The following is a 25619-nucleotide window of genomic DNA, read 5'->3' as shown; positions in this document are numbered from 1 at the left end:
GTATTGGACAATTTTAATTGCATTGTATTAGAAAGATTTAATTAAAATAAACAAATATTTTATTAATTCTATATTTTGTTTGGCATCTTTCTACATGTTTACGTATTAGGCTTGTAGATGGCGCTACCTGTGTCATTTCGAATATTTTGTTCTTGGTTATTGTAATTTGAGTCAAATTTATTCTTTTCATCAGTCTATTACATATGTAGCCATACTTTACCAATTGAGGAATAAGAGCGGTTGATAGTACTCGCGAAAAATTAGGAGATGCAAAAGCTCCACATATGTACATAATCTAAGCTTCTTTTTAATAAAAATGTGTAAAGGAGATATAAGAATCACAGAAGAAATAAAACTCAACACAATTATTTCCGATTTCATTTGATTTTATTACATAATTGATATAAAATCACATGCACTCTGCATTAGTTCAGATGTAAATGCCAAAAATAAACTTAGATCAGCATCCTGCCTCTTACAAACACATATTCTATTTGTATTCCTTAACTTAAAAAATAATGAATGTAGTATGAATAAACCGAAGGTCGCGAACCCTGTGTGTGCACACTTAACGGCGTGCCCGACCTCTTCCACGACCACGCGGACCTCCACGTCCACCCCTGCCTCTGCCTCGCCCCCTTGCCGCCCCGCGAGCAGACTCCTTCTTTTTGGCCTTGGCTTTTGGTGTGTCATCTATCAACAACGTTTCCAACGGCAAGCTATCAGGCAGGATATAATAGCGGATGTTATTGCCTCGCACTGTTAATGTATCCAAAGTGACTGGATTTCTATTCTTAACAGTCATTTTGACTGCTTTCAAATGTGTATTCATTGCAACATCAACACCTGTGATTGTGCCATGTACTTGTGTGCCGTTTTTTAGCTCCATAGTCACTGTTTCATGGCTCAATTTCATAAGAAACCTAAAAATTCATGATATATACAGCATTTGAAAGTATGAAAATAATTGCGGTTTTTATAAGCGGTGTGAAATTTTTAGGTTAGTTTGGCGTAATAATGTTTTATTCACTATTTTTGCTATTAATAAATAGTGGTTGTGTATTTTTAGAAAAAGAAAATCATTTCTTACCTTACTAGCTTCATTGTTGTGTTGTTTTTATTGAATTTATTTGTGAAAAATGCCGGCAAATTTAACGTTGAGAATGCGTTGTGTTTGGCTTGGAAGCGCCAACTACCGGTGTATACGAAAGTAAAGAAAACATCGAATGATTCAAATTTGAAAATTCTTAAACAGATGCATAATGTATAATAATGTATATAATGCATATTATGTATAACAAATATATAAACAGGGAGATAAAATATTATAAGCAGTAAATTAGTTTTACATTAGAATGTGTTTTACGCAAAATTCTATAAAATGAAATGTAATGTGTATTTAAACATGATTCTAAAACTGGTTAATGTTAATTATTAAATTCTGCGTTAACAAGTTCATACTATTTTGTCTCTATGAAATTTATTATTACTTCTGAAACGCTCTAGTTCAACTTTCGCAAGCTTTGTTCAGTGGCGACGCCTGACGGCAAATAATAAAATGTAAAAAATAAACAACTTTCTTTTGTTTTGACACGAGCTTTTGTTTTAGAAAATAGTGTTTGTTGAATACACTAGAGGCGTAGCAGTCGTTAGATTAGCCGCTGAAAAATAAAATAAACAACCAGGTGCGCATTCAAAACTCTTCAACGCGCTCATCGCCATCATTCTAAACCAAAGTGTTTAAAAAAAGTTATCGCAGTTACACTCTATTTATATTTGTAAGTAGCCTCCACTCTTCCCTGCGAATCACAGACATCCGTGAAAACATACATTCAACGATGATTAATCTTATAACTTAGTTTCGAAAATAATCGTTTGCTGTGTGCAGAATCAAAAACTATCGCAAGTAATATCCGTTTATAAATTGCTGCACGGTCACCTCGACACTCCACGCTCCACACGTAATCCTTGTATAGAACAAAAATAAGAGTTAGCACGGCGGCGTGTTGCCAAATTGCATTGTAATTTGATTAGCCCTAGCTGTGTGTGGAATAGACTCATCGCCGTGCCGTAACATTATAAATAATGTTACACACACTCTCGACGTCTCAGCGCAACTTCGTTTATGGTAGTCGTATGCGAAAATAGAACGCAGCCAAACGCAGCTTTCCCATCGCGTTCGTTTTCGCCCCGCGTCTCGTCGCGTGTGTGCGCTCGCAGCTTTTTTAATTAGCTTCATTTTAATTTATAATGCGCGAAACATTGTAACTTCTGCTTCGGGCGCTCGCGCGTGCTGATGGGAAAAAGCGTTCGAACGCGCGTCGCAATCGATATATAATTTTCGCGTTTGTTGTTTTCACTGTTTTCACGGAAAAGGTGATGCAATATATTTTCTATCTAAACTATGTACAATATAATATTTAGATACGCCATGTTTACACTTTGAGTAGGAAAAAGTTTATTTTTCGCTTACTTTTGACACATTTTTCTTCAAATTTTTTTTTTATTACAAAAACTAGTAAGGGTGTGTTAAGCATCAGTTGGAAAATATAATAGATTTGAGTCATATCTCCAATGTTTAAGTTTTTTATTGTGTTGCTTTATAAAAACACATTGTAAACACCTGTCTCGCAAAATCGATTATGATGTTTCTACAGGATGAAATGTTAAAATTGTAGTTTTCATATAATTTCTATTCATTCCACCATTAAATTTATAACACACCCAGTAAATATTCTCTATGTACGCAAATGGTAGTTGTAATTTTTAATTTGTAGCTCATATTTCACTATAAAGGCGGATAGTCTCATTATAAAATGGAATGCGATACGTACTTGCCTACCTACATTACATGTGACAATAGATGTTTGCAAGTAGTCGTAAACTTGCTCGCGGTTTAGCTAATGGTCAATTTATTGCGTGTTGGTGACGATGAACAGTGGATGATTAGTTTTTCCCACTGGTTTCAACGTGAGTAAATTAATTCGGGGCGTAATTGTTTATTTAATTCGGATATAAATGTATTGATTAAAAACTTGAAGCTGGTGACAGTTGAAATTTTTAGTGACCAATAAACTCTTAACTTAATAATTTTATTAGTTAAAATAAAATTTATTTAATGAATATTTTTGCAAAGTGCAATTTATATGAGTAAGTTGAAGTGTCAATTTTAAACTAACTTCAAAAACATTAACGTCAGCTCTGTCAACAATAAAATAAGCTTTAAAGTGACATATAATTTAACACAGGTTATGTAAGTGTAAAATTTGAGGTTAGGTTACCATGCAAATCAGAGTAAAACAGAAATGAAACTTTAGTTTTCACATTCTGCATAGTTTTACATAACAATATGCAATATTCTTTTATTCCTGACCCTGTACAACGTAATCTTGCTTACTCTCAGTTAATTAAAGAATGTTTTTCATAAGAAATTCAATAAGAAAGCACAAAATGAATCCTTGATAACAGTGGCGCAATAAAACAATAAGTAATTAATATAATTTACCGCTGTTTCATTTCCGGCACTTTGAGCAGACGCCAAAATTAAATTTAATTCGCAAGACTCAAAGCTGACGCAATCTTGATACAATCTCGGGTGGTAGGATGTTAATTTTACTACAAAGGGTCCGTGTACATCTACACAAGTAAAATGTAAAATTAATCGAAGCGCGAGCGACTGTGGGGGATAGTATGTATTGTAAAAGCAACTCATGTGCGAGCTTGTCAGCATGTAAGCCGTTATTAGTGGTATAGGTCAAATTTAAATGCCGCGCGCCGTTCATCGAATGTTTTGCACATGTAAAGCCTACTACACACGTTGACGACAAAACTCAACTTTTGCTCGCGTTCTTCTACACATTCCAGCACTCGATATCAGTGCGAATCATCAGCTGTAATTTAATCCTGGCGCAGGCTTTAAATTGCTTTGATGATTTATAGATTGTGTAGGCCGTAATTAATATTGCAGAATTGTTTCTGTTTGTATTCGGCTTTACTCGCGGCCGGAGTCGCGAGCAGATGGCGAAAGCACGAGCGCTCGCTCACAGTGCGGCTCCGACGTCTGGCCGCGGCGCGCAATCGCACATCGCACCGACGTAAACATGGCGACCGTCCGGGTTCATTAGTTTATGTGTTCGCCAAGTGCTGTTTATTCAAAAGTTGACGGCGAATTTCCAATGCTGGCGACTGCCTGTGTGCACCATCAACGCCCTAGCGAGACTCCACGTGCAGATTATGTGAGTCCGGCCGACGCCATCGCTGCGTATCAACACATTTACGTGCTCATTCGCGAATCTTTCACGACTCCACAACCCTTCAGGAAGAATAACACACACACATTCGGTGATATACCAAACCTAACAAACACACAGCATCGCATATCTCTCTGGTTCGTAGATAGATGTAAACAGCGACGTGACATTTGTTTATCTTTTATCTAACAGGAATATTTGGTTAGCTGTCTTCACACTTAGGCCTTAATAGCAATAGTGTCTTAAAATGTATGCAATGTCTGATTGTATAATATTATTAGGGTATTTAGAGTTAAGTAGTTTTAAGTCACATCGACACATGTGCAACATGAAGACTTGGAGGAATATGAAGAGGAGTATTAGTCATCTGAATGGATTGCAAGAGGATAACCCAGCGAATGCAAAAGGAACCTGACACATGACACTATCTGGTGAGTGTTTGCTTTCTATTTGTATTATTTCGGTGTGTGAACACTAATGACGTGCATGGAACACATGCTTTTTGTTTTCGTTCATTATTATTAAATAAGTTGCTCTGTGCAGTAACGCAGTGCGGCTGGTTTGAGAATCATACAGTTGGGTGACATGCAGCGCAGTTCCCTGCACGAAAGCTCATCTGGTTGCAACGCGAACTCACAGAGTGCGCCGAAGGTTACTGTCCTTGCGCGGTAAAGATTTTCCCTCGGATGTACATCATCCTGACGCAGTAATTCATTACCCTTGAATTAATCAATTAGAACTCTGCGGCGTGGCAAGGTATTGATTTCATTGGTTTTGTTAATTTCCATTGACGTTCGTAAACATTTTTCATGTTTGTTTTATTTGCCAGGCGAAAAAATAACGGTTTTATTTGTCTGCACGCAATTTAACGATGTTATTTGGAAAGTGTTAAATGTTTCCAACTCGATTTTAGTGTTTTTGGTTAGTATCTATATAATCTATAATTATTTGCAAAGTTTTCGGCGTTTCAAATGTCCAATAGTTAGGATGTCGGGCGTGGGCGGAAATGTGAATGTGCATGTAGATGTGCCACATAGATTTTGCCGGTTTTGATCGTTTAACGTCGTGCTGCCTGCCCCTAATTGCAACTGGGGCGGAAAGCGTTCATTCGTTCGATCGTTCACACATTCGTCCACGAAGGCAAAGGCGGCGAGCACACCAGGCTCTTCATTAGCCGCACTTCCCATACTTCCCATCCATTTCAAGTGCGCTGATAGTGTAGGTGGTAATTAGCATGAAGTGCACATTTTATTTTTAAACTTGGTAAATAATCCATTCACCGCCCATCGCGATGATATTATAACGCTCCGAGGAGCTGCGCGACGTATAGGAAAGCAATAAAATATGAAAAAAGTGTCCTAGAATGTTGGGGTAGTTTGGATGTGAGTGTGTGAGGGAAATTGAAAGCACCCCAGAGTGCTGTGCTATTGTGGCTGTCGGGGTTTAACGGATTTTACAACGCACGAACGTGCTTTATTCTTCTTTATTTAGCTGGCATGTGCGCTCTGGGCAATAAATTCAAATTCTAATGTTAATCGCCGACTACCATCTAAGGTCAGACACGCAAAATAAATTTCACTATGGGAATCACATTAGCGCTGCGTTTGCATGCGTTCCAGGCGGAGCACCACAATATTCACTTGAATGTATTCCGTGATACAATCTTTGGTAATATGTGCACAGCTCAATTTAATGAATATAAAACATTTATTATAATAGAGCTTTGACAATGAATTTATGGGAAAACAGTTGTATTTATTATTGATATAATATGTTGTGATGTGACAAATTACAGAACAATGGTTAGTAATTGACATACAATCCAAAACTAGATCTGAAAGAGAAAAACAGTACTTGGTTAGAATTGCACACTGTGTTTGAATAATTAAATATTTCATGTTATTTTGTGCGTTGTAGCCATGCACGCGGATATTTATCGGCCACGTCAATACTTCTCCCACGCACAAATCTCTTTGATATGCGTCGAAATCCTGAATTCGTTTGGAAATTTTTTCCATGGATACACATAATGCCAGTGGGGCGCAATGGAAAAATGTGCAAGTACGATTTACGGTTTTTTTGTGCCCACCTGGACTGTCAGATTATTTTTTGCTTTTTTTTGCTCACAAAAAACTGATTCTATTTATCGCGTAGGCCCGGAAAATAGTTATATAGGGAGGTATTGCCAGTTATTTTATTTTTATTCAGTATTTTCGTCCATTTTATTGTATTCTTTAAAAGAATTTCTTTTATCATTTTAAATTAAGTTTTTAAAATCATGTCAAATCTAAATATGTTTTTAGTATGGTACATTTCCAGTACGAGTACACACTGTACCATGTTTTCAAACAATTTCATAGCCCAGAAACTATCAAATAGAATGGAAAATAGATCGCTTTTTCTCCCAGTGGATTTAAATATATACCCACCTAGAGGACTCACTCACTATTCGTTGGTACTCAATATTCTACATATTCTAAAATTATAAATTTTATAAAAATATAAAAATAGCGAAAATCTTAATCAAAAGTTATTAACGAAAGTTCTATAATAATTTTTATTGAGAACGCTGGTTAGAATAAAATGCGAGGGAGTATGCAGATTACTCTACGACCTTTTCATCGATTAGTTTGGCACGTCACGCAAGTTATATTGAAATATCTTTAAAAATTACCGTTATTTGTGTTTAATAAAAATTACCACAAAAGGAATGCTAATGGAAGTTCTACAGGTAACTGCTTATTTTTTCAATTACGTTTTCTTGTAAGCAGGTTTATTATTCAATCAAATTAAACTTTCCCTTTTGTTGTTCTTTGGCTATTCGAAACCTCATTGCACATAGCAGTGTGAAATATTAAGTGCGATATTTGTATTTACATTCAAACTATTCCGCCGTGTAATGCTGCACGCAAAACACGGACGTTTTTAAGGAATGCACTTTGACGTCATAACATAAACCATTAAGTATTCATTAAACGCGCCTTGAATGCGCGTCGAGTTACGCTGGCCAGCGCTGCGCAGCGGTGGGACGATGAACGAACGCGGGCGATAAAATCGTAATGCGACGGGCTATCTTCAAAGACTATTTACACGAGCATATTACAACAACAAATACGAATTTGCGTCAGGTCTCTTCTTCCCGGTTGCTGAACCACACCACAAGCAGCGGCACGCCTCTAACAGGCGCGAAATGAGGAGCTTGTAAGTTATAAGTGTCTAAGTTTGATAAGTTTCAGGCGTGTTTTTTATATTACTGCACTTGCAGAAGTTTTAAATCTTGTTTGCCGAGGTTTGCTATTAGTGTTTTATCCTACTTTAAAAGTATGTGTTTTTTTTGGGTGCGGAAAAATGTTTTTCGACGTGTTTATAGAGTTGCACTTGATATGATAAACAATATACCAGCGTTGTGCTTTCCACGAACAGCTTACGTTTATAACGTCATCATCTTCGCAATCTCAGCCAGACAGCCAGCCACACCTTTGGTATAATCACCTGCAAGCCATTAACGGCTTTATTTTCCTGCTGTCATTTTATTTTTTTATGCGGCAGATTACTACCTTTACCTTTTTAGTCAGAATTTTCATGAAAAAAAAATTAGGTTACGCGCGATGATAGGTTGAATACGTTAACGGGGATAAGAAAAACCGCCGGGCCATCGCTTAGAAAATACAAGCCTAAGAAAAGGGACAATTACGCTGTGTTGACAATAGTAAACAAAAAAAATTCGAAGGTTTATTTACTTGTTACAATGGCAACATTCGAAATAAAATGTTACTCGTATAATCTGCATTGAAAACCTTCAAGTGTAGTTTATACGTGTGAGCAATCAGTATAAAATCGAATGTTTTCCGGCGCAACTTGTACGACGTGCTTGGAGTGATCGCGATAAGCCGATTTGTCGCTTCGTTCGTTTCCCAAGCGCCATGCAATTCACTTCCGAACTTGACGGCTGCGAATTCTTCGTGCTCTCGAAGGGAACGTGCCACTTGCGAGACGCCCTCGATGTCGGATGCATTTGGCATTTGGAACGAGTGCACTTTCCGATGACAAGTTGGTCCGCTATCATAACATTTGTCAATGCGCACGCCGATCGCAAATTGACGATCGTCATATTTTACATTCGATTAGCCGCGTAATGTTATTCCGGTGGTGGGTGTGTAATTTGAAGTACGCGGGAACAGAATGATTACGCGCATTAGACGCAAGCTGCGGATGCGGACACCACTGACGGGTTCCGGGAAATCGATATGGATTAAATGCGCGAGGGGTGTGTTGAAGCGTGCTTTTCGGCGAGGGATTGCATTGAGGATGTGCGAATTGCCATGTTTCTGAATGTTCAATTATCCGAAATGGTTAACTGAAGGATCAGTCAAGTGCTTCCATCGGCGAGGCTAACGCGCAAGCCGATATATGCGTTGCCATGAGGATGGCAGCATATGTTGGCTGGCGGTGGTTGGTGGCGCGGGACAACACGCAGCTGTGGTGCATGTTGATTGACTGCAATTATTGTTAATGATGATCGTGTTATTGTTTTCGATTGGAAATTTTCAATCAATCACTGTTTCATAGTCAAAATCAATTAATCCCCTGATAAATACTCATTTTTGTGGTGGAGTTTATTTAAAATTCTAATCTCAGAAAAAGGCGTGTAGGTTAACCATTGCCACCTTTATTTCTGAGTCTGTATTTGCTGTAAGTTCAAAGAAAGCGTCTTCATTTACATTTATAGCATTCCACGATTTGCCGCTCGAAAGTGTCCAATTATAAGTGTAATTTACATGCGAATGGTCTTTTTTGCTTCGGTGCCTAATTGCAATTTGTTCAATTTAGCAATTACTCCTTTCATCTTTCCGCTCGCACACTGACTGTGGCCTCGTATTCCATTGAAACCATTCATTTCGTTTCAATTCTTTGCACTTTCATGCCGAGGGCGTTATCCTTCCTTCTTCGCTTTTACTATCACAATGTGCCATCGCATTTCTCCGCAGTCCCGGGGAAATGCGGACTACAGTCTCTGCAATCAACCATTCGCCGCACTTTGCAGCGCTGGGTGCGACCGACTGATAGGGACGACGCAGGGTCGTCCTGTGTTTTAGTTGTGGTAGTTCTAGTGCGTATTATATACTCGTATTTTAATCATCTGCATTCGTAGGGTTTTCAAGATATTGTCTAGACTCTCATTATAGGAAATACATTTAACTAACTACTCTTATTAAACAAATTATAAGTCGTTCTGGTTGTGTAATTACTTTCATTTCGACTGGCTGGATCAACACCAAATTAAGTTAAGTGTTTTTAGCAAGTAATCAAGGATTTTATAACGAGCCGGGTGTTGATTTTGGTTCACTCGTTGCGGCACTCGAAAAGTTAGTGCAACTAGTATAATGTTGTTTTTTTATTTCGTCCCATTCAATTTACGGCATAGTTTATTTTTCTCATTCCTATCGTTAGCCAAACATTTATCATCCGCATCGCGTGCTATCTCGCTTGGTTACTCTCCGGATGGTTTGCAGCGTTCGCAGTGCAGCCATTAGCGCAGGGTTTTCTCACCAGTTCGCAGCGAGCACGCACGGAGTTTTATTTCTTGTCTCTTGGTTTAGGTCTCGCTTCCCTTCGCCGATAACTTAGTACTTAGTTTGCTCTCTGGAGAGTGGATAATACCCGAATTGTGGACTGGCAGTGCTACAAAATAGGATAAAGTATTGATGCTGTGTATTCCTTGCGGAAATGGCGGCGAAGGAAGCAGAATGGATGAGCGGCAATGCGAGCGATTCGAAGGAATTCGCCAGATTGTTAAGCAACCAGCCTCCAGTTGCGAACTTGTCGAGAATCGTTGAATGCAATTAAAGCGGTAACGAGATTTTCGCTAATTAAACGGGAAATTTATATTTTCATTAATCCCAGTATGAATTTGCTTTTGCGCGCCAAGTGGGAAATATTGGACGCATTAGATTGTCAAGGATTGCGTTTTAATTGAGCTAATTTGCTCGCGTTTGCTTACCCTCTCATTTTTGATTGTTTTTCTGTTTGGACACGATGAATGCTTACGTAGAGCATGGCACACCATTATTGCCCACAGTAATAATGGTAATTTATGGAAATTGAATTTTTACTGATTACACTCCTCGAGCAATAATATTCGTAATTACATCTCTACATTATCATCACAATTTGTCATTGGAACAGCTGAAAAAAGGGAATAATAAACAAAGGTATTTTCGAACCATATAAATTAAGATTGACATATTTGGCGGTTATGTTTGCCTTTCTCATTTCTTTTGAGCTTTTCGTTCAATAGGACGAGGGAAGCAAAAATTTGTTATGTCTGACCCCATTTTGATAAATCCACACGCTAACCTTCGACGTCCCAACGTAATTTTAGGTTCATTGCATCTACGATGGGGTTTGTCCTTCGGACCTTTTGCAATTTTCCGAGTCAACTGCAAAAAGGACTAAAAACGCAGCTATTCACGCCAGCGCAAAATGGCGTAAACAAAGGTCCATTTGCTTTTAGCAACTCGAAAAGGATTTCTATAGTGAACTGTCGGAAGAAGTAAATTTTCTGCTCACTTAAATATCTAATCTCAGACTTAAACCTTAAACCTAGTAGCAGTAAGATAGCGCATTGGGATTGTAAAGGTTACTTCCTTCAACGAGAAGATAAACAAGACTGAATGAGACTTGTAGTGTTTAATATGAAAATCTTTAATAATGTTCTCAGAATGCATTTTTGTTATATTGATAATTAAAGTCTTTTCTGCCGGGAACAATAATTCAAAATTAAATTGTTTTTCCTTGTTTCCACGATAGTGAAGGAATATTTTATATTATTTTGGTATCTTTACAACCGTATTAAAAATATAGTTCATCATCTCTTACTATAATCTTTAATTTAACCACATAAATTCAAAAATATAATTCAACAGTAGAGCATCGTATGATTTACTATTATTAGCACGCAATATCGACGATATGTCAATGTGTTTGTCGCATTTTTAGAGCGCCCTTATCGATCATAAATTTTCGTCAAATTGCGTATCGTTTCGCATCTACTTAAACAGCACTAAACTAAGAGCTAACGAGCGATGCCTCGACGATAGCATGACAACACGGACATATCACAGGACCCGGTCGAAGGCACGGAACGACCGAAATCGTTTCGTTCACTTCTATTGTTAGATTATGGCCGAATTGCGGAACGAATGAAATGTTACAAACGGAATGAAACGGAACGACGTTAGGTGAATAACGGCCGCTTCGTCACATCGACCCATTTCGATAAGGTCGCGAGGAGCACCAGTGTACAAGTGAACAAACGATTTTAGCTGATTTGACATCAGGGCTCTGTCGACTATAAAATAAGACCGCTCGAAAATACAAATAAATGTTGCTTTTGTATCAAAGGAACAAAGCTGCAACTCATTGTATTCGCTTTTGTATTTTTGTTGCTTTTTTTGTTTTTATTCTCGGCATACATATTTTAACACTTGGAGTGTTTTTACATGCAAAATTCTCACGGGCTGAGGCGTGCGACGAAAGTGCCAAAGTTATAACTCTAAAGGAGGTGGGAAATAATGGTAGGCTTGGGGTTGGTTAGTTTGTAATGACTTACGGATGAGGGAGTTTTTGCTCAGCGGTCGATTAAGTATGCGTGAAAACTTTGTAACATCGTCGTGGACTCTTTTTCGCATCTTGCGGCGTAAGCGTTTTGCGGTCGGCTGATCGCACGGTGCGTCCTTCGGTACGCCAATACGAAATTAGGAAATGGTAATGTCAAATTCGATTCACATACATTTACATAAATTGAGTGAAAATCAATTTGCACATTCGAATACGAATCCGGGATTCCGGCACTCTCTCGGTCGTTGGGCGCGCAGCGTGCTACATTTTCGTCCAGAACTCAAACAAAACTAATACAGGACTTGCGAACTTTTCGAAAATTCAGTAAAATAAAGAATTTGCGTACTGTTTTGTACGGCTCTTTCATTTTGAGGGCTTTTCTTGTTTCTTTTCACTCACTGTATATGAGCTCTGTACCTTACAAGTGCGTTCGCATTCCGCTCGCTTAAATTCGTTCCCCTACCAACTCTTGAACACGAATTCATCGCTGCCTTTCACGCGGCTTCTTCACCTCACCCCTATCCATTTGTCCTCATTTGTTCCGACTTCCACTTTTCCCCATTTCGGCGCGTACGCGGCGTACCGCGCCACGTCTTGGTTTTGGCCAAAACGTCGATTTATTTTTCCGTTGCACTCCTTCCCCGGCCAATGGATTTCCTTAGCGATGATATATCTATAGATTTACTTGGGTAAGCTTTTTGGGTTGTTGTCAATTACATTCTGTTTGTTCAACGTTTGTTTGTTTGTCGGTTTTACGCTCCGTGTTTCTCCTGGCGTGCGTTTTATCTCTCGCCCTTTCGCAAGCGGTCGGAAAAGTCGTCAAGGTAAAGGTGTGTTCTATCGATTCGAATTCAGAAAGATGGACGCAGGCGAACTGCCTGCGCGACGTTCGTCATCCTTCTCGGTGTGATTACACGCCGCGAAGCACTGATGACGTCTCTCGTGCAAAACGTTTGTGCGTGTGTATGCGCGAAAAGTCGAATCGACCTTCCCCCCAAAACGGAATTCAAACGCCAACGCTTTTATTGGGTGTGGTTGCTGTTTTATTCTTCTCCCGCTGGAATAACGGCATGCTCGTAAAGTAAGAAAACACAAAGTGAAACCAACTTCCATCTGATGGGGTTGTAGCACGATAAAGTATGGCAAATACTCGGGGCTAACCGGCAGTCGTGCGGAAATCCGGCTAAATTATTCTCGCAATCAGTTTCGCCAAAGCCCACAGGTCCGTTCTGAGGTTGCTCGTATTCTTCACTCTCGTACTGGAGAAATAACAAATTGCAGCAGATAAAATACGCACAAATTGTAGTCGATTTAAGAATTGCTGTCATTTGGGCTTCCAAAGCGGAAAAATAAATATTGTTAAGCTGTATATATTGGACAGAAAGTCATTTTTAAAATTACGCATATCTATCAGTAATAAAAATTAAAAAAGCTTGATAAAGCATACTAATATTTTTTTACTGGCGATTTCGTCTTCGTAAATATTATCAGAATTACTTGCTTTGGTTCAAATTTTTTTGTACTCACATTTGTATTTATAATGATAGTCAGGATATGCAATATTAAAATGTCATGGAATTTAAACATTATTGACAATATTTTGGTGAAGCAAATGAAAATGGTAATATGTACACATTTATATTTGTAATATCTGTCGCTCAGAGATATCTGTTCAATTCATGATGTTGGACATGGCGTTCAAATTTTGACCTAATAAACAAATGCTCAAATTTGTGGGATGTATGACTTGATGTAGGTACCATCTACCGACTACCAAATTGATTTATGTGCCCCAAACAAAAGCAGAAACAGAAAGGGTAAATATTTGCTTCACATCTTCGTACGAGAATATATTTTTATTATATTTTTATTTTCTTTGCGGAGTTTCGGCTGTTCTGTTTATTTTCCTATATATACTTCTTTCAAATCATTTATAAATTCCAGAGTCTATAGAAAACTCGAATTGTGTGTTGTGTATGATGTTCGAAACATAGCCGTTTCCCTGAAGACATAACTCGGCCGTGTATTTTCGTTTCCACTGCTTTTTTCCGTACAAACTTTGCGCAATTTTCAATTTATTAAAGTATACCATAACACGAAAACATGTAAGGGAAAGTAAGCGAAAAAGCTAGTCTATAATGCTTTTAATATATTTTTGATTTTGATGGATTTTGTGTTGGGATCCATGTAATATTCTTGAAAGAATTGTGTGTTTATGACAGACAAAATGCGAAAGTTTAATGATATTGTATTGTACTCAAAAATTACTTATTAGGAAATTGATTCTATACCCAAAAGTTTATTTTTGTGAATACTGATCCATTTTTTGAGTTAAAATGTTTTAAAAGTAGAAATTTGATTAAAATGCTTAGTTGGCTCAAATTTTCCAAGCATACGTGCGGAGACACAAAAACGACGCAATGAATAAAGATAAGACAAAAATATATTCCATTAGAGTGGAAGCTCGCATTTAAAATTGAAAAACGAAGGTAGCGAGTAAAGTGAATGTAAATGCACGCAAAGTAAAACGAAAGACACGAGAGACGATAAGATAAAGAAAGCTACTTTAGGGGTAGGCAATAACCAACGCGCTGAATTCCGGCGGCCAAGAATTCCAACCGGCGACCGAAGTACATGCTCTTTTGCGTTATTTCTTTATTGCGTTACTTTTCAACTTTTATATCATTTCGTTGCCGTGGATGTGTTGCACGGAGGCACTTATTTTTCTCGATAAATGCCTATTGTGATAAAGCAGAATGCCATTAATATTCGAAGGAGTGTGTTTAGGTGTTGAGGATAGCTGCGTTCACGTGAGCATTACCCGGGCAACTCTGAAGTAAAAAACGAACGAGATTGCGTTACACGGTCACATTATCATGGAGAGCAGGGAAAAAACTGAATTCTCGTAAATTTCTTTTTACTGTTTTTTTTTTTCCTGTCAAAGACTTGGGCGCGTTATGCCAACGAACAGGATTACTTTCGTGCAAAGGTCACAAGTTAGTTTTTTTTTCTCCTCGTTTGCCCGCCTTTTTATTCGTTGCCATAAAATTCTGGAACGGTGGAAAAACTATGCGGATTTAATGTACTAGATGCGTATTGGGAAATTGTTGGTACAAGGTTGGTGATTAAAATGCCTGCAGCGCAAAAAATGCAAGATGTGTGCGATACTTAAATCGAGGTCATAATTTAAATGGCAAATTCATGTTCAGCGTGTTTTTTTTATCGTCAATCATAATTTATTTTAAAATAGTATCCCGAAAAAGAAAATTAACCAAACTATAAAGTGGCCATGTAATTGCGAAAAAGTAAATTAATTTGATTATCACGAGCTAAGTTAATTTTAAACTGCGGGTTGAAAAAATGGTTGGTATTTAAAACAGGAAGAAAAGGCTTGCATCGGCCGGGACTCGAACCCGGGCCGCCCGCGTGGCAGGCGAGCATTCTACCCCTGAACCACCGATGCTACATGACAAGAAGAAAACGAAGATAAATGATTTCGGATTTAAGTAAATATAATAGTGTAGGGTTTTGTAGTTAATCACCGGTACCGACAATGCAATAACAGATGTCTCCCATGGTTTGTATTTTCATTTAAGATTATTTTTATCTTCTAATAATCTTAATAATCTTTTTATCAAAATTAACTACATTATTAATCACGATCATTAAGAAGCCAAGTGTAAACCATGCTAATTTCATTTGGAAGTGCACAATTGCTATTAATGTAATCGTAGTACACGTTTAATTCAGTTGAGTCGTGATATTAATTAATAACATTCTGTGGCTTTAGGTATGATCCGGGAAGTATTACTTGCATTAAATTATATAAATTACGTGATCTAGCATGAAATAAGGTGCATTCTTCTTGGTAATCTATAAATATGTTTGCTGTGTTCGCATGTAATATTTACAATAATTGAATTTTTATTTACAAAGTTTCACTTGATTCAATTTAAAATAATTCCATGAAAAAATATTTTTTATAAATCTACCGGGTTGCACTGTTAAAGCTTAATTTCACAAGTATAACAAACCTTACATATGATTGATTATTATGCGCCAGCATGCCAAATAAAATCATCTTCGTAATATTTGTTGAAATTAAGATACGGTGTGAAAGCATATATCTTTCGACCATATCTGCTTAGCTTCACTGTAGTTTTGTTTTCGGCTAATGTTAATTGAATGGGAGTTAATTAACTAAATTAACACGTTTCAAGTACCACACTTTGCTGACGTCTGCACTCGTAGTCCTGATATAGAATTTGTTATTCAATTTAAATAAAACATCATTTTCATGCGAGGCGGGCGCGCGCCTACAACTACCATATATAATTGCAATAAATTGTTGTTTTCAATCATTGCATAACATTGAGTTACTTATTCTCGTTATGCTAACTGCAAATTTGAAATTGTAAACGATTCACGTAGGTGAATTATGACTCGATAAACTGCTACGTGTCATTTATGTAACCATTCACGGGATTTGAAACCCAAGTACGCTGCTTTCTTTCACTATTTGTGGATTGAGTTATTCATTGGTAAAGTTAAACAATTGCTTAACAATTGACATGTTGGACGTGTACGAGGACAAGGGCGCTCATTGAAAAGTTGAATTCTGTTACAATATTTTTCTATTCAGCATTTTTATTATTATTCAAAATTTAAGTGTTTAATTTCTAAAAAATTAAATTTTATTGTATTGCAATGAAAATTATTCTGAATTTGATGACACTCAGTATTCATAAATGTCCTAGGAAGTTGTGTTTAGGCTAACCATGCAAACGTGCTCATTTACGTTCTCATTAATTATCATATTCGCATTTTGCTGCGGTGTATTTGCCAAGTCTCATATTTGATTACGAGATAGTCATTAAAATATTTATTGTTATTAATTAGGCATAAATAACGTGTTTGTCGCAACATGTAAAATACATTTGCGAGAATTCGCATCATAGAATTATGCTAATCACATTAATCCAATAGCGAGTTTAGGTATTTGCATAATTTATGATTAAGTAGCTGGGGTTTTAATGGATTCTTTTAAATTCCGCATTTATAAATTGCTTTAAAATCGTGGAAAACTTGTTTATTATCGCAAAGGAATAATTAACTAGTATTAGTGAAATTAGAAGATTTGAAAGCGGAAGCGAAGGAAGAAATATCGGTGCGGTTTTGTTCATTCTTGTATTGCGGTTTGTTTTAAGTCCCTAGGGATCCAATAAAGTGCCTAATTATCTTGCCTGCTTGTTCTCGAGGGTGCAATTTACTAGTTTAGAGGCTTACAGATTTAGCAAAGTCAAGTAAAAAATTTATTTTAAAATTTAATTTTCCTGTTTTCACTCGTATATCTGTGTTGATGCAATTTCACAAACTTATTAATACTGCTTTATTTGATAAGATCCAATTATAATTAAAACAGATTTAATAAATTAAAAATTCAGCTATTGTTTGGTTATTTACTGGGTTTTTGCTTTTATTGAGGAAATGGCAAAAAGCTTTTGCTAAATTAATATCAATAAAAGCAAACCCAAGGTAAAGTCAGTGAGAATTTGATCGAAATAGAGTAGATACTCTATAGTAGAAGAAAAGGTAGCTTGGTGACCGAATTCGGTGTTTTTGCAATAATATTTTGCACTCCACATTATTAGTTCCAACTTTTTGCACCCTGAATCTTCCATTACCGTTTTTGTTATGCGCTGCTTGAATGTAGAGAGTCTCTGCACCCTCATCAATGTCCTCGATCTATCCCCGCTTTACCACAACACATTTCCAATCCCGAACAGGTGGTCATTCTAGTGTGAAGTTACTATAACTCGCCGGCGTTGCAGTTTCGTCTTTTTCTATGCTTTTCATGTTTACCACGTTCAGCATTCATTGTACCGCAGTCCTGCAGGCTCTACTTCCCCCTCTCACCCCCCGGTTGCTGCTCCAAGCCGCGGCAAACTTTTCATCTAGAATTTTATTTTCTGGGGCAATGGAGGGCAGGAAGTAAAAAGTAGCGCACACGATAGAGGATGTGCGATGAAAGATACGTTTCATTGCGATGTCAGTTATGGCCAGCGGACAATTAAATAACTCATAACGCCCGTTCCGAAGAGCAACAAATGTGCGACATCTATGCGATGCACGTGTATGTGCCCATCCACTAATACTCACTATCCGCGACGCCGAATAAGTCTGGCTGAGTTGTGGCCGCGGAGGTAGGGGTCGTCGCTTCGAATGTGAAAATAGTGTCGATGCTTGGGGTAACGAGCGGCGGCGGCGGCGGCAGCGGCGGCAGCGGCAGCGTAGTTACCTGTGTCTGTTAGCAGGTGGCCGTCGGCGTTGGCGGGAGCCGGGAAAATACAGGCGCACGCGACTCGTATTGATCTGACCCACCACCGCCGCCAGCCTGCCTGCCATCGCCCGTCGCCAGCCGCCGAGCGGCTGTATCTCCCGTGCCAGCGATCAAGCGAACGAACGCTTTCATGCGCTCGCCTCCGCGTACCCTGTTTTCTCGACGCTCTTGCTGTAGATCCGTGGTTCGTTCGGCTGTTGGCGGCTCCGGCGCTCTGTTCGCTTGCTCGCTCGCTCACTCCGCGCGCTCGAGCAATGTGTGAATGCGCGCTCGCTCGTTAGTCGGCTGCCTCGTTACCAGCCAGCCAGCGAGCTCGCCTGGCGCTGCCGCCTGCCTGCCGTTCCAACCGCTCGTGACGCGTTCGCTCTCCTCGACAGGACCAACTCGTTTTAGTCGCAGGATAGTGCTCTGCCCTCGCGTACTTGGACGGTCTGTCGCGGCCGCTCTTCTAGCCGCTCTCTAGCCGTAGATCTTCGGCGCACGCTACGCCAAGCAATTGTTGATCTCGACGCATATAAAGTGTGCAGATAACATGTTGTCATAGTTACCGAACGCCGGCTAGTGTAATAATAGGTGCTGTGCTAATATAGATTATGCACGTATGTGACACGCTTCTTTGGATTGAGATGTTTTATGGCCTGTCGACGCAAACGTGCTGCTGAAATCACCGATTGAATTCCAGCCGTCGTCGATCGGAAACAATACATCCTGCTATAAATTGCGAACTCTTCAACAGTGCTCCAGTGTTACTCGTGGTTTCAAATTGAAGCGAAAGATAGTACAGTGAGGATCTCTTCTTAGTTCGCGAACTAATTGTGCATTAAGCGCACGTTCAGCCGATAGGAACTCTGGTCATTTAAGAGGTAATTGAAAATTAACTGTATAAGTTTATAAAAATTACAATTTTACTTCATAAATTATATTCATTTTTTTAATGATAAAGCGTTGTGAAAGTAATGAAATTCCACGAAATGCATAAGTTTTTGTTTCTAGAATGGCTTTTCGATTGATATTTCTAACATCGTTCGAATTAAGTGTTATTGTTCGCAGTGTTTATTTCTATAAATACACTGCAGTGCGGTTTGAGTGTCGTATACGATGATTACTCTTTATTTCTAACTCGTTCGCGCATCGACTGCAAAGTTTATTTGCACTATTATGCGCATTGCGGAGTTAAAATCGTGTCTGAAATGAAGCAATAAATTCAAAGAAATGCAACCAGTTGATCAAGGCTGAATTGAAAAACATTCAATAGTTGGAGGCAAGAAGGTATATAGACTAGAATGATGAATATGATATAATAATGAAGTTGAGATCTTTCTAACAAGATAGACCCTTAACCTAGATCTATTCGGATCACTGACATTCATAGTATAATGAATGTTGGCAAGTTTTTCAACTTTTTCCGCTCCTATTGGAGAAATATTGTATTGAACGAATGCAAAGCAGTAAATAACGGATTTTAGAAAATACTAACAATAATTGCAAGTCATAAAAGATGCGGTTGAGGTTTATTTTCGTGCGTGCTTAGCGACTTGGTTTCAAACATACATAAATAAATCCTGTCAAAATGAAACATAGGTACTTACGGATTTTTAAATATTATATTTCTATGCGTGAAAGTTATAATTAAACTCACGGTTCAATCATAAATTTTAATTAATATATGCTTGAATTTATGTAATGTTTTCTTCCAATTTTCATGTTTTTCTTCAATTTGGTGTGCGCCTTCCACAGATATTTTATCGAACTCGATTGGCAGTGAAATAAACGAGGTTAATATAAGATTGTATATTGAATAGGGAGTTTTACTGCATTATAAACAATTCGGTTGGCTATTTAACGAGTATTCCTGCTTGTAAAGTGTGAGAAAATAGAATATTAGGCGAACATTTAAAGCATGGTAAATACTAGTAAACATATTGACTGTTTAGTAGGATATAAAGTTTGTGTACTTGTACAAATTGCAAAGCATTAGGGATTTTTCTATTTGGTAACGAATTACACACATAATGATTATTACATTCGGGACGTTATATCTAAGAACAATGAACAAAAGAACGATAACGTTTTGGGCAGTAAAATCGACCGCGCAACTCATTGTATTTTGGTTGCCTTGGTGTCAGTTCGTTGGGGCGACGAAAAACGAAAACAAACAACTGAAACTACATATAACAAATCCTTTCGGGCCAGTGAGCATGAAAAGCAGAAACAAAAACTTTTGCGTTATAACAGGCGTTTCTTTATGTACTTACTTCATGTACAGTTTAGTAATATCCAGAACTCCTGGCACTCATTAGAAATGCGGGAAACAATGGTGATATTAGTTTCGAAAAGAATTGAAGTAAAATCAAAGAAAACAACTTAATAAGCGTTGTTGGGTATTTTATCATATCGGATCGATGGGGTGGTTATTCGATTGTCTCTTGAATGAAAAAGTATTTTCTCTTAGATTCACTTTTTCTTTGTGTATAATTGTAGTTAGTTTAGAAATAAGTATATATTTTGGCTGTCTTTTATCTCTGGCAAAATCGGCTTGCAATACCAAATCGCAAGTCGGAAATCCATTGAGACATTTAAGCTGATCCGGTATGCATGCGCGAAACAGCGGTTGCTGCTTCCGTCGAAGTCTTTTGGATATTCTAGATTCAAGGCGCGAACGCACATATGCGACGCATTTACATTCGCGCGAGAAGAAGTGCGCGCTCAGAAACCTAATTTATAAACATGGCTCGTCGCGCGTTTATTCCTCAAAGGATGCGAGCAACGCGCGCGGCCAATATGCGATGACTGTGCCGGCGGCGGCGCGTCTTGCCGATGACTAGGCGAAGGCGACTAGACAAGTCGACCAATCTCTCGGCCAATGTGACGCGATATACTCCTACATTAGTTATTAGATTACACTCGAGTCCGACGTGATATGGCTATTTCATGACGGCGAAGCGTCGAATTATATTCGGGAAATGTCTTAATACACTATATACGTAGACATTTTGGATGTGACTGGCTTTGAACTGTTTCTTTTTTCTTGTTATGTTGTTTTGAAAGTGGTTGGAATTATTTTCTGTGGCAAAGACAGCATTTGTGGCCAGAATAAATTAAATGAATTGGATGAATGATTGGATTTTCGAAATGGAATAATTTTAACATTTAAATTTTTATAATGAAAATTTTTATTGATAATAATAATTGTTACGTGTGGTTAATATGTCATGCATTTATATGTCACACATTAGCAGTTGTAAATTGAAATTTGCACATGGGAAATGTTGCAAACTAATATTCGGCTGCATAACTTATGCAAGTCTGAGATTGAGATATTGACAGGTACCAATAGCAAAGTTTGCACACTACAAGAATTATACGAGCTGCAATATTCCACACTCCATAATAAATTTACTGTTACGTAGAAAGTTAGTCTTGTTATAATGGCATATGTAAAGTATTTGAATTTAATACCTAATCTAATTCTATTTTAAACAATGGTTTCCTGCGGCACTTCCGCTTCTCAAATTTTATGTCTTTGCATTTACAATTCTAACTAAAATATTAAACACACTTAAAATACGCGAATTTAATTTAAAGTTACGATACGCTCCTAATGGCACATACCACGGACATGGTGCTTCAACATATTCGTTGTTTCATTTATGCGCAAGTATCGCTCAAGCCCCCAAAATATTTTGACACAATTCAACGCGACGTATATTTACGCCGGGCTTACGAAGCGTAAATTGTGATAACCTAGTTTTATTGACGAAGGGGTAACAGTACATATAAAACTTAACCTGTGCATAATAAACGAAACCCTGCAACAATTTTGGTAGCAAGTGTGTACTTTCGTTTGATATTTACGAGTGTCATCATTCCTTTTACTTTACTTTACCAGTAGAAATGTGAGCATCATAAAAAGCGTCGGTACGCGCGCAAAACTCGATTTCGTTTAGGAATATTTTAGACCTTTGGATGTATCGTTTGACAAGATCAATGGACAGAAATGCTGAGGAGCAGAAAAATTACCAAAATTAATTTCGAAATGAAAATGTAAAGTTTTTGCAAATACTCGGAGGTTTTCATTTTTTAATTAAATGTTCATGCGATGGTGTAGAATCCATAAACTTTTATACAATCTGCGAGAAAGTTAATTAAGTAGGTATAAAAATCCTGATTGAGAAAATAAGGACTTGAGGTCTTTTCTGTACAAATTTGCATGAAAGACACAGATAGATGAAAACTCCTCGAGAGTTTCCTGGAGAATAAGGAAAAAATGCGAATTTAGAATTCAGTAAAAGAATTTATAGTAGAAAAAGTTTAATTAATTTGGCTTTGAATCATTATTTGCATGTTCTTGCCGTTTTTTCATCATTGAGAATTGAAATGGGCGGCTTTGGAATAATGCCTTAATGCGCGTTTTTATGGAGGGAAGAAAAAAGTTGCAATTACGACAAAAACTTTTTTAACACAAAATTAGCGTCTTAGTAGTCTTCGCCAAGAAATGCGAACATTTCTTACGGCGTGCTGATATTTTTTATGTTATTATTACAGCTATAAACTTATTTAATTCTTTATTACTAAATTAAATTTAAATATTAAATGTATGAATCAATGCACAACCTAGAAGCTAAATTCGAGTCAAACACAACCTCAACGCCAGCTTATTTTACTGCTGAGAAGATCAAAGAATAATGCGCTGTTACACATACAAAGTAGATATAATATAATCACGAGTGCACCGGGGCAGCCAGAAATACATGGCGAACGTAACGCAAACAAACGTACAAAGCAAACAGGACAAAGCATCGCTAATTTATGTAATGAGTTATACAAATATGTTTATAAATAAATATAATTGGCATAAATAATTTACATTTTCCTGTTGTGTACTTACATACAAACATGAAACACAACGAATAATATTCTCGTCATCTTATTGGTGCGCCACGCAAATCTGCATGAGAATATGTGAAAATACATAATACATGTAGATGTGGATGAAAATTGCGCTTTTTATTGACGTTTTTTTCTTGTTGTGGTTTTTGTGGTAGTAGTAAAACGATGTATTTTTTATCTGCCGACCCTTGTGTTGTGGTTTGAAAAAAAAAACACATTGCTTTCATAAAGCGCCACGTTTAGCCTACTTTTTGATTCCGCTGTTATAACGTAGGGTGTGATGTTAATATTGCAGTTTTTCAACAGGCTTGGGGGAGTTTCTCATGAATAGATGCACTTTTCTAAGGAACTGCGTTGCGCATTAAACTCATGCCGTGAACTAGTGAATACAGAACTTCCGCATCAAATGTATCGCAGTACATCTGGTACCTTCTTCTACTATACAAATAATACTGTATAGCTTGAAGTACAACGGGTTTGTTCCTTAGAATTTATTGTGATTCTAAATCTGTTTAGAAAACACTTTGCAGAGATATCTCTTGATTGGAATGCTGGAATACGTGAGTCAACAAGATTTGCTTTGTGATGCGCAAATTTGTTCGCTTGTTTTAGAGCGCATGGTGGAGTCGCCGGGCTTGTGTAGCGCCGCAACACATCTGCCTCGATTATCCAATATAACTTGTAGCACTTTTCGACGCGAGCGAATTGGATGGCGGTCGTAATAATGCAAACAACGGTAACAGCGATGTGCGTAAACATGCCCGTAAGAATAACGAATTCAAATCCACGAAAAGCAAAACCTACGCGAGCAACAAATCGATGTTGAGTGCGCCAGTTCTTTGCGCGCACAAATCATCCGCCTGTGGATTGAATCAAATTCGTTTACGGGTAATACCTACCTGGAAATACTAATTGAATTGATTTCATTCTCATGCGAATGTTTATCAAAACGTGTCGATTCATTCTATTCAAATGAATTAGGTTTTTTCAAATTCTATGTTTCAAATTGAAGTGAAAGTAATCTTGCCTATGTACATTTTAATTTATGTTTAAAAGTACGGTGGATAGGTATTTTAATGCAAATTTTCTGAGAATGCCATAACGCATGAGGGGAACCCGTTTCATATCCTTTGTTTTCTAGCCCTCTTCATCTCCCTTCGAGGCTGACAAATATGTGTGTTAACACTATAGCACACCAGTGTCAAGAATGTGGTGCGAAGTAAAGCGCTTGTCATTAGTGCACACCTCGGGTGGATTAGGACATTGGGAATTATGCAAAACGCTCTCTCGGGTTTGCGGAATTTACATTAGTTTGCGTCCATTCCACATGCCTTCCTGATTTCAACTCGTATACATACATTTATATTTACTCTTGTACCAGTTGCACAATTTATGGATTTTTTAGTCACATTTACATTTTCCAAATTTGCAATACGAATGTTCAGACGTGGGTAATTTTGCGATATCAGTGGAGTGTGTTTTGGTATTGTAAATTAGCAGATTAAACTCTGGTCACATAATTTCTTAACTTTTACTGCCAATCGGTGGCGTAATCCATTTTCGACGGATTTCTAGAAGCACGTAGTCCGAACGTGTCGTCAGGTAACGAGCGCGCCATTAAATTTCATCCTTGCTGGGCGAGGCTTTCTTTTGATTTTTGCTCTCTGGCTCATTGAATAAGAGAGCAGTGCAGTAACGTTTACCAGAACTGAAGAACGCGTGACTTGTTCGATGTAATGTCTTTACGTGCTGCGTCTGTGGCGGTTTTATCAACCAATAAATCAACTCGGTCCGGTTAGCAAAGCTTGACTGTGCGTCGTCAAAGTTTGTGTTTGGATTTTTTTCTATGGTGGTTAAAAAAGAAATCCGAACACCCAACATTCTACATAAAATATAGATAAAAGAAAGAAGGGTCATCTGTTACCTCAAGAAAACTGTAAACTGTATTTCAAGCCTCGCGTGAAAAAAACAGATGGAAAGACACCGGGAAAATCTAAAAGAGAATTACTTAAGGAAATAAAGCTTCTTGTCTTGTAAATAAAAGTTTCTTCTTGGTTTATTTGGTTGCCACCTCCAATGAAAAATAGCCTCTTGCAAGCGGAAGCAATGATTAATCGCATCTGGAGAATTTATTATATACCACCGCGAATTTTGCAAGTAGAAACCTCATCGGTAGCGCGCACTGCGGTTCTAAGCAGTTCTCGTTACGTTTGGGGTAGCTTTGAAACTCTAGGAGGAATCAAACACTCCAACACTGGAGCCGCGACAATGAACGAAAGCAAGGAAAAATTCTGAAGAAAGGAAATCGATTCTTTGCGTGAAAAGATTACCTCGCTTTTTTCTTCTTCTTTGTGCAATACACGGCGACGCATTGCAACGATTTCCGGGACCGTGTATAAAACGAACTTCGAAGAACTTTAGCATCCAGTTGTCCTGGCAAAGGTTTCATTCTGGCTCTTCACAGGTTACTGCAAACAAGTCAAGTGCCTTATGCTTATGTTGTCAGCTCCTCTCTGGCG

General features: G+C 37.9%; 3 protein-coding genes and 1 non-coding gene across 6 annotated transcripts in view; 2 read left to right on the top strand and 2 right to left on the bottom strand.

The window, feature by feature from the left end:
- Positions 1 to 365: 365 nt before the first annotated feature.
- On the bottom strand, positions 366 to 1230 carry SmD1 (small ribonucleoprotein particle protein SmD1). The gene is made up of 2 exons (XM_065304166.1): positions 1091 to 1230; positions 366 to 923 (listed from the first exon to the last, which is right to left on the bottom strand). Exons 1-2 carry the CDS (start codon positions 1102 to 1104, stop codon positions 569 to 571), a joined length of 369 nt encoding a protein of 122 aa, XP_065160238.1. The 5' UTR covers positions 1105 to 1230; the 3' UTR covers positions 366 to 568.
- Positions 1231 to 1637: 407 nt separating this feature from the next.
- Nca (neurocalcin homolog) overlaps positions 1638 to 25619 on the top strand; it is a 40668-nt gene continuing 16686 nt past the window's right edge. The window contains exon 1 of one of the 2 annotated variants that reach the window (XM_065304179.1): positions 1638 to 1778. The gene's annotated coding sequence lies outside the window, so the exon portion shown is untranslated. Of the gene's footprint in view, positions 1779 to 4027; positions 4236 to 25619 lie in introns of those variants that run through there. The other variant, XM_065304178.1, reaches the window with a different exon arrangement.
- Positions 4255 to 25619, top strand: part of LOC135793286 (neuronal calcium sensor 2) — a 35908-nt gene continuing 14543 nt past the window's right edge. The window contains exon 1 of one of the 2 annotated variants that reach the window (XM_065304181.1): positions 4255 to 4681. The gene's annotated coding sequence lies outside the window, so the exon portion shown is untranslated. Of the gene's footprint in view, positions 4682 to 18498; positions 19074 to 25619 lie in introns of those variants that run through there. The other variant, XM_065304180.1, reaches the window with a different exon arrangement.
- Positions 15263 to 15333, bottom strand: TRNAG-GCC (transfer RNA glycine (anticodon GCC)). The gene has a single exon. It is a non-coding gene; the product is annotated as a tRNA-Gly (tRNA).

This window comes from Atheta coriaria, unplaced genomic scaffold (assembly GCF_025399875.1).
Source record: "Atheta coriaria isolate IRGN ID8LTWV9N9 unplaced genomic scaffold, Caltech_Dcor_3.1 hic_scaffold_6_pilon, whole genome shotgun sequence".
Lineage (NCBI taxonomy): Eukaryota > Metazoa > Arthropoda > Insecta > Coleoptera > Staphylinidae > Dalotia > Dalotia coriaria.
This window is presented reverse-complemented; position numbering and strand designations above follow the sequence as displayed.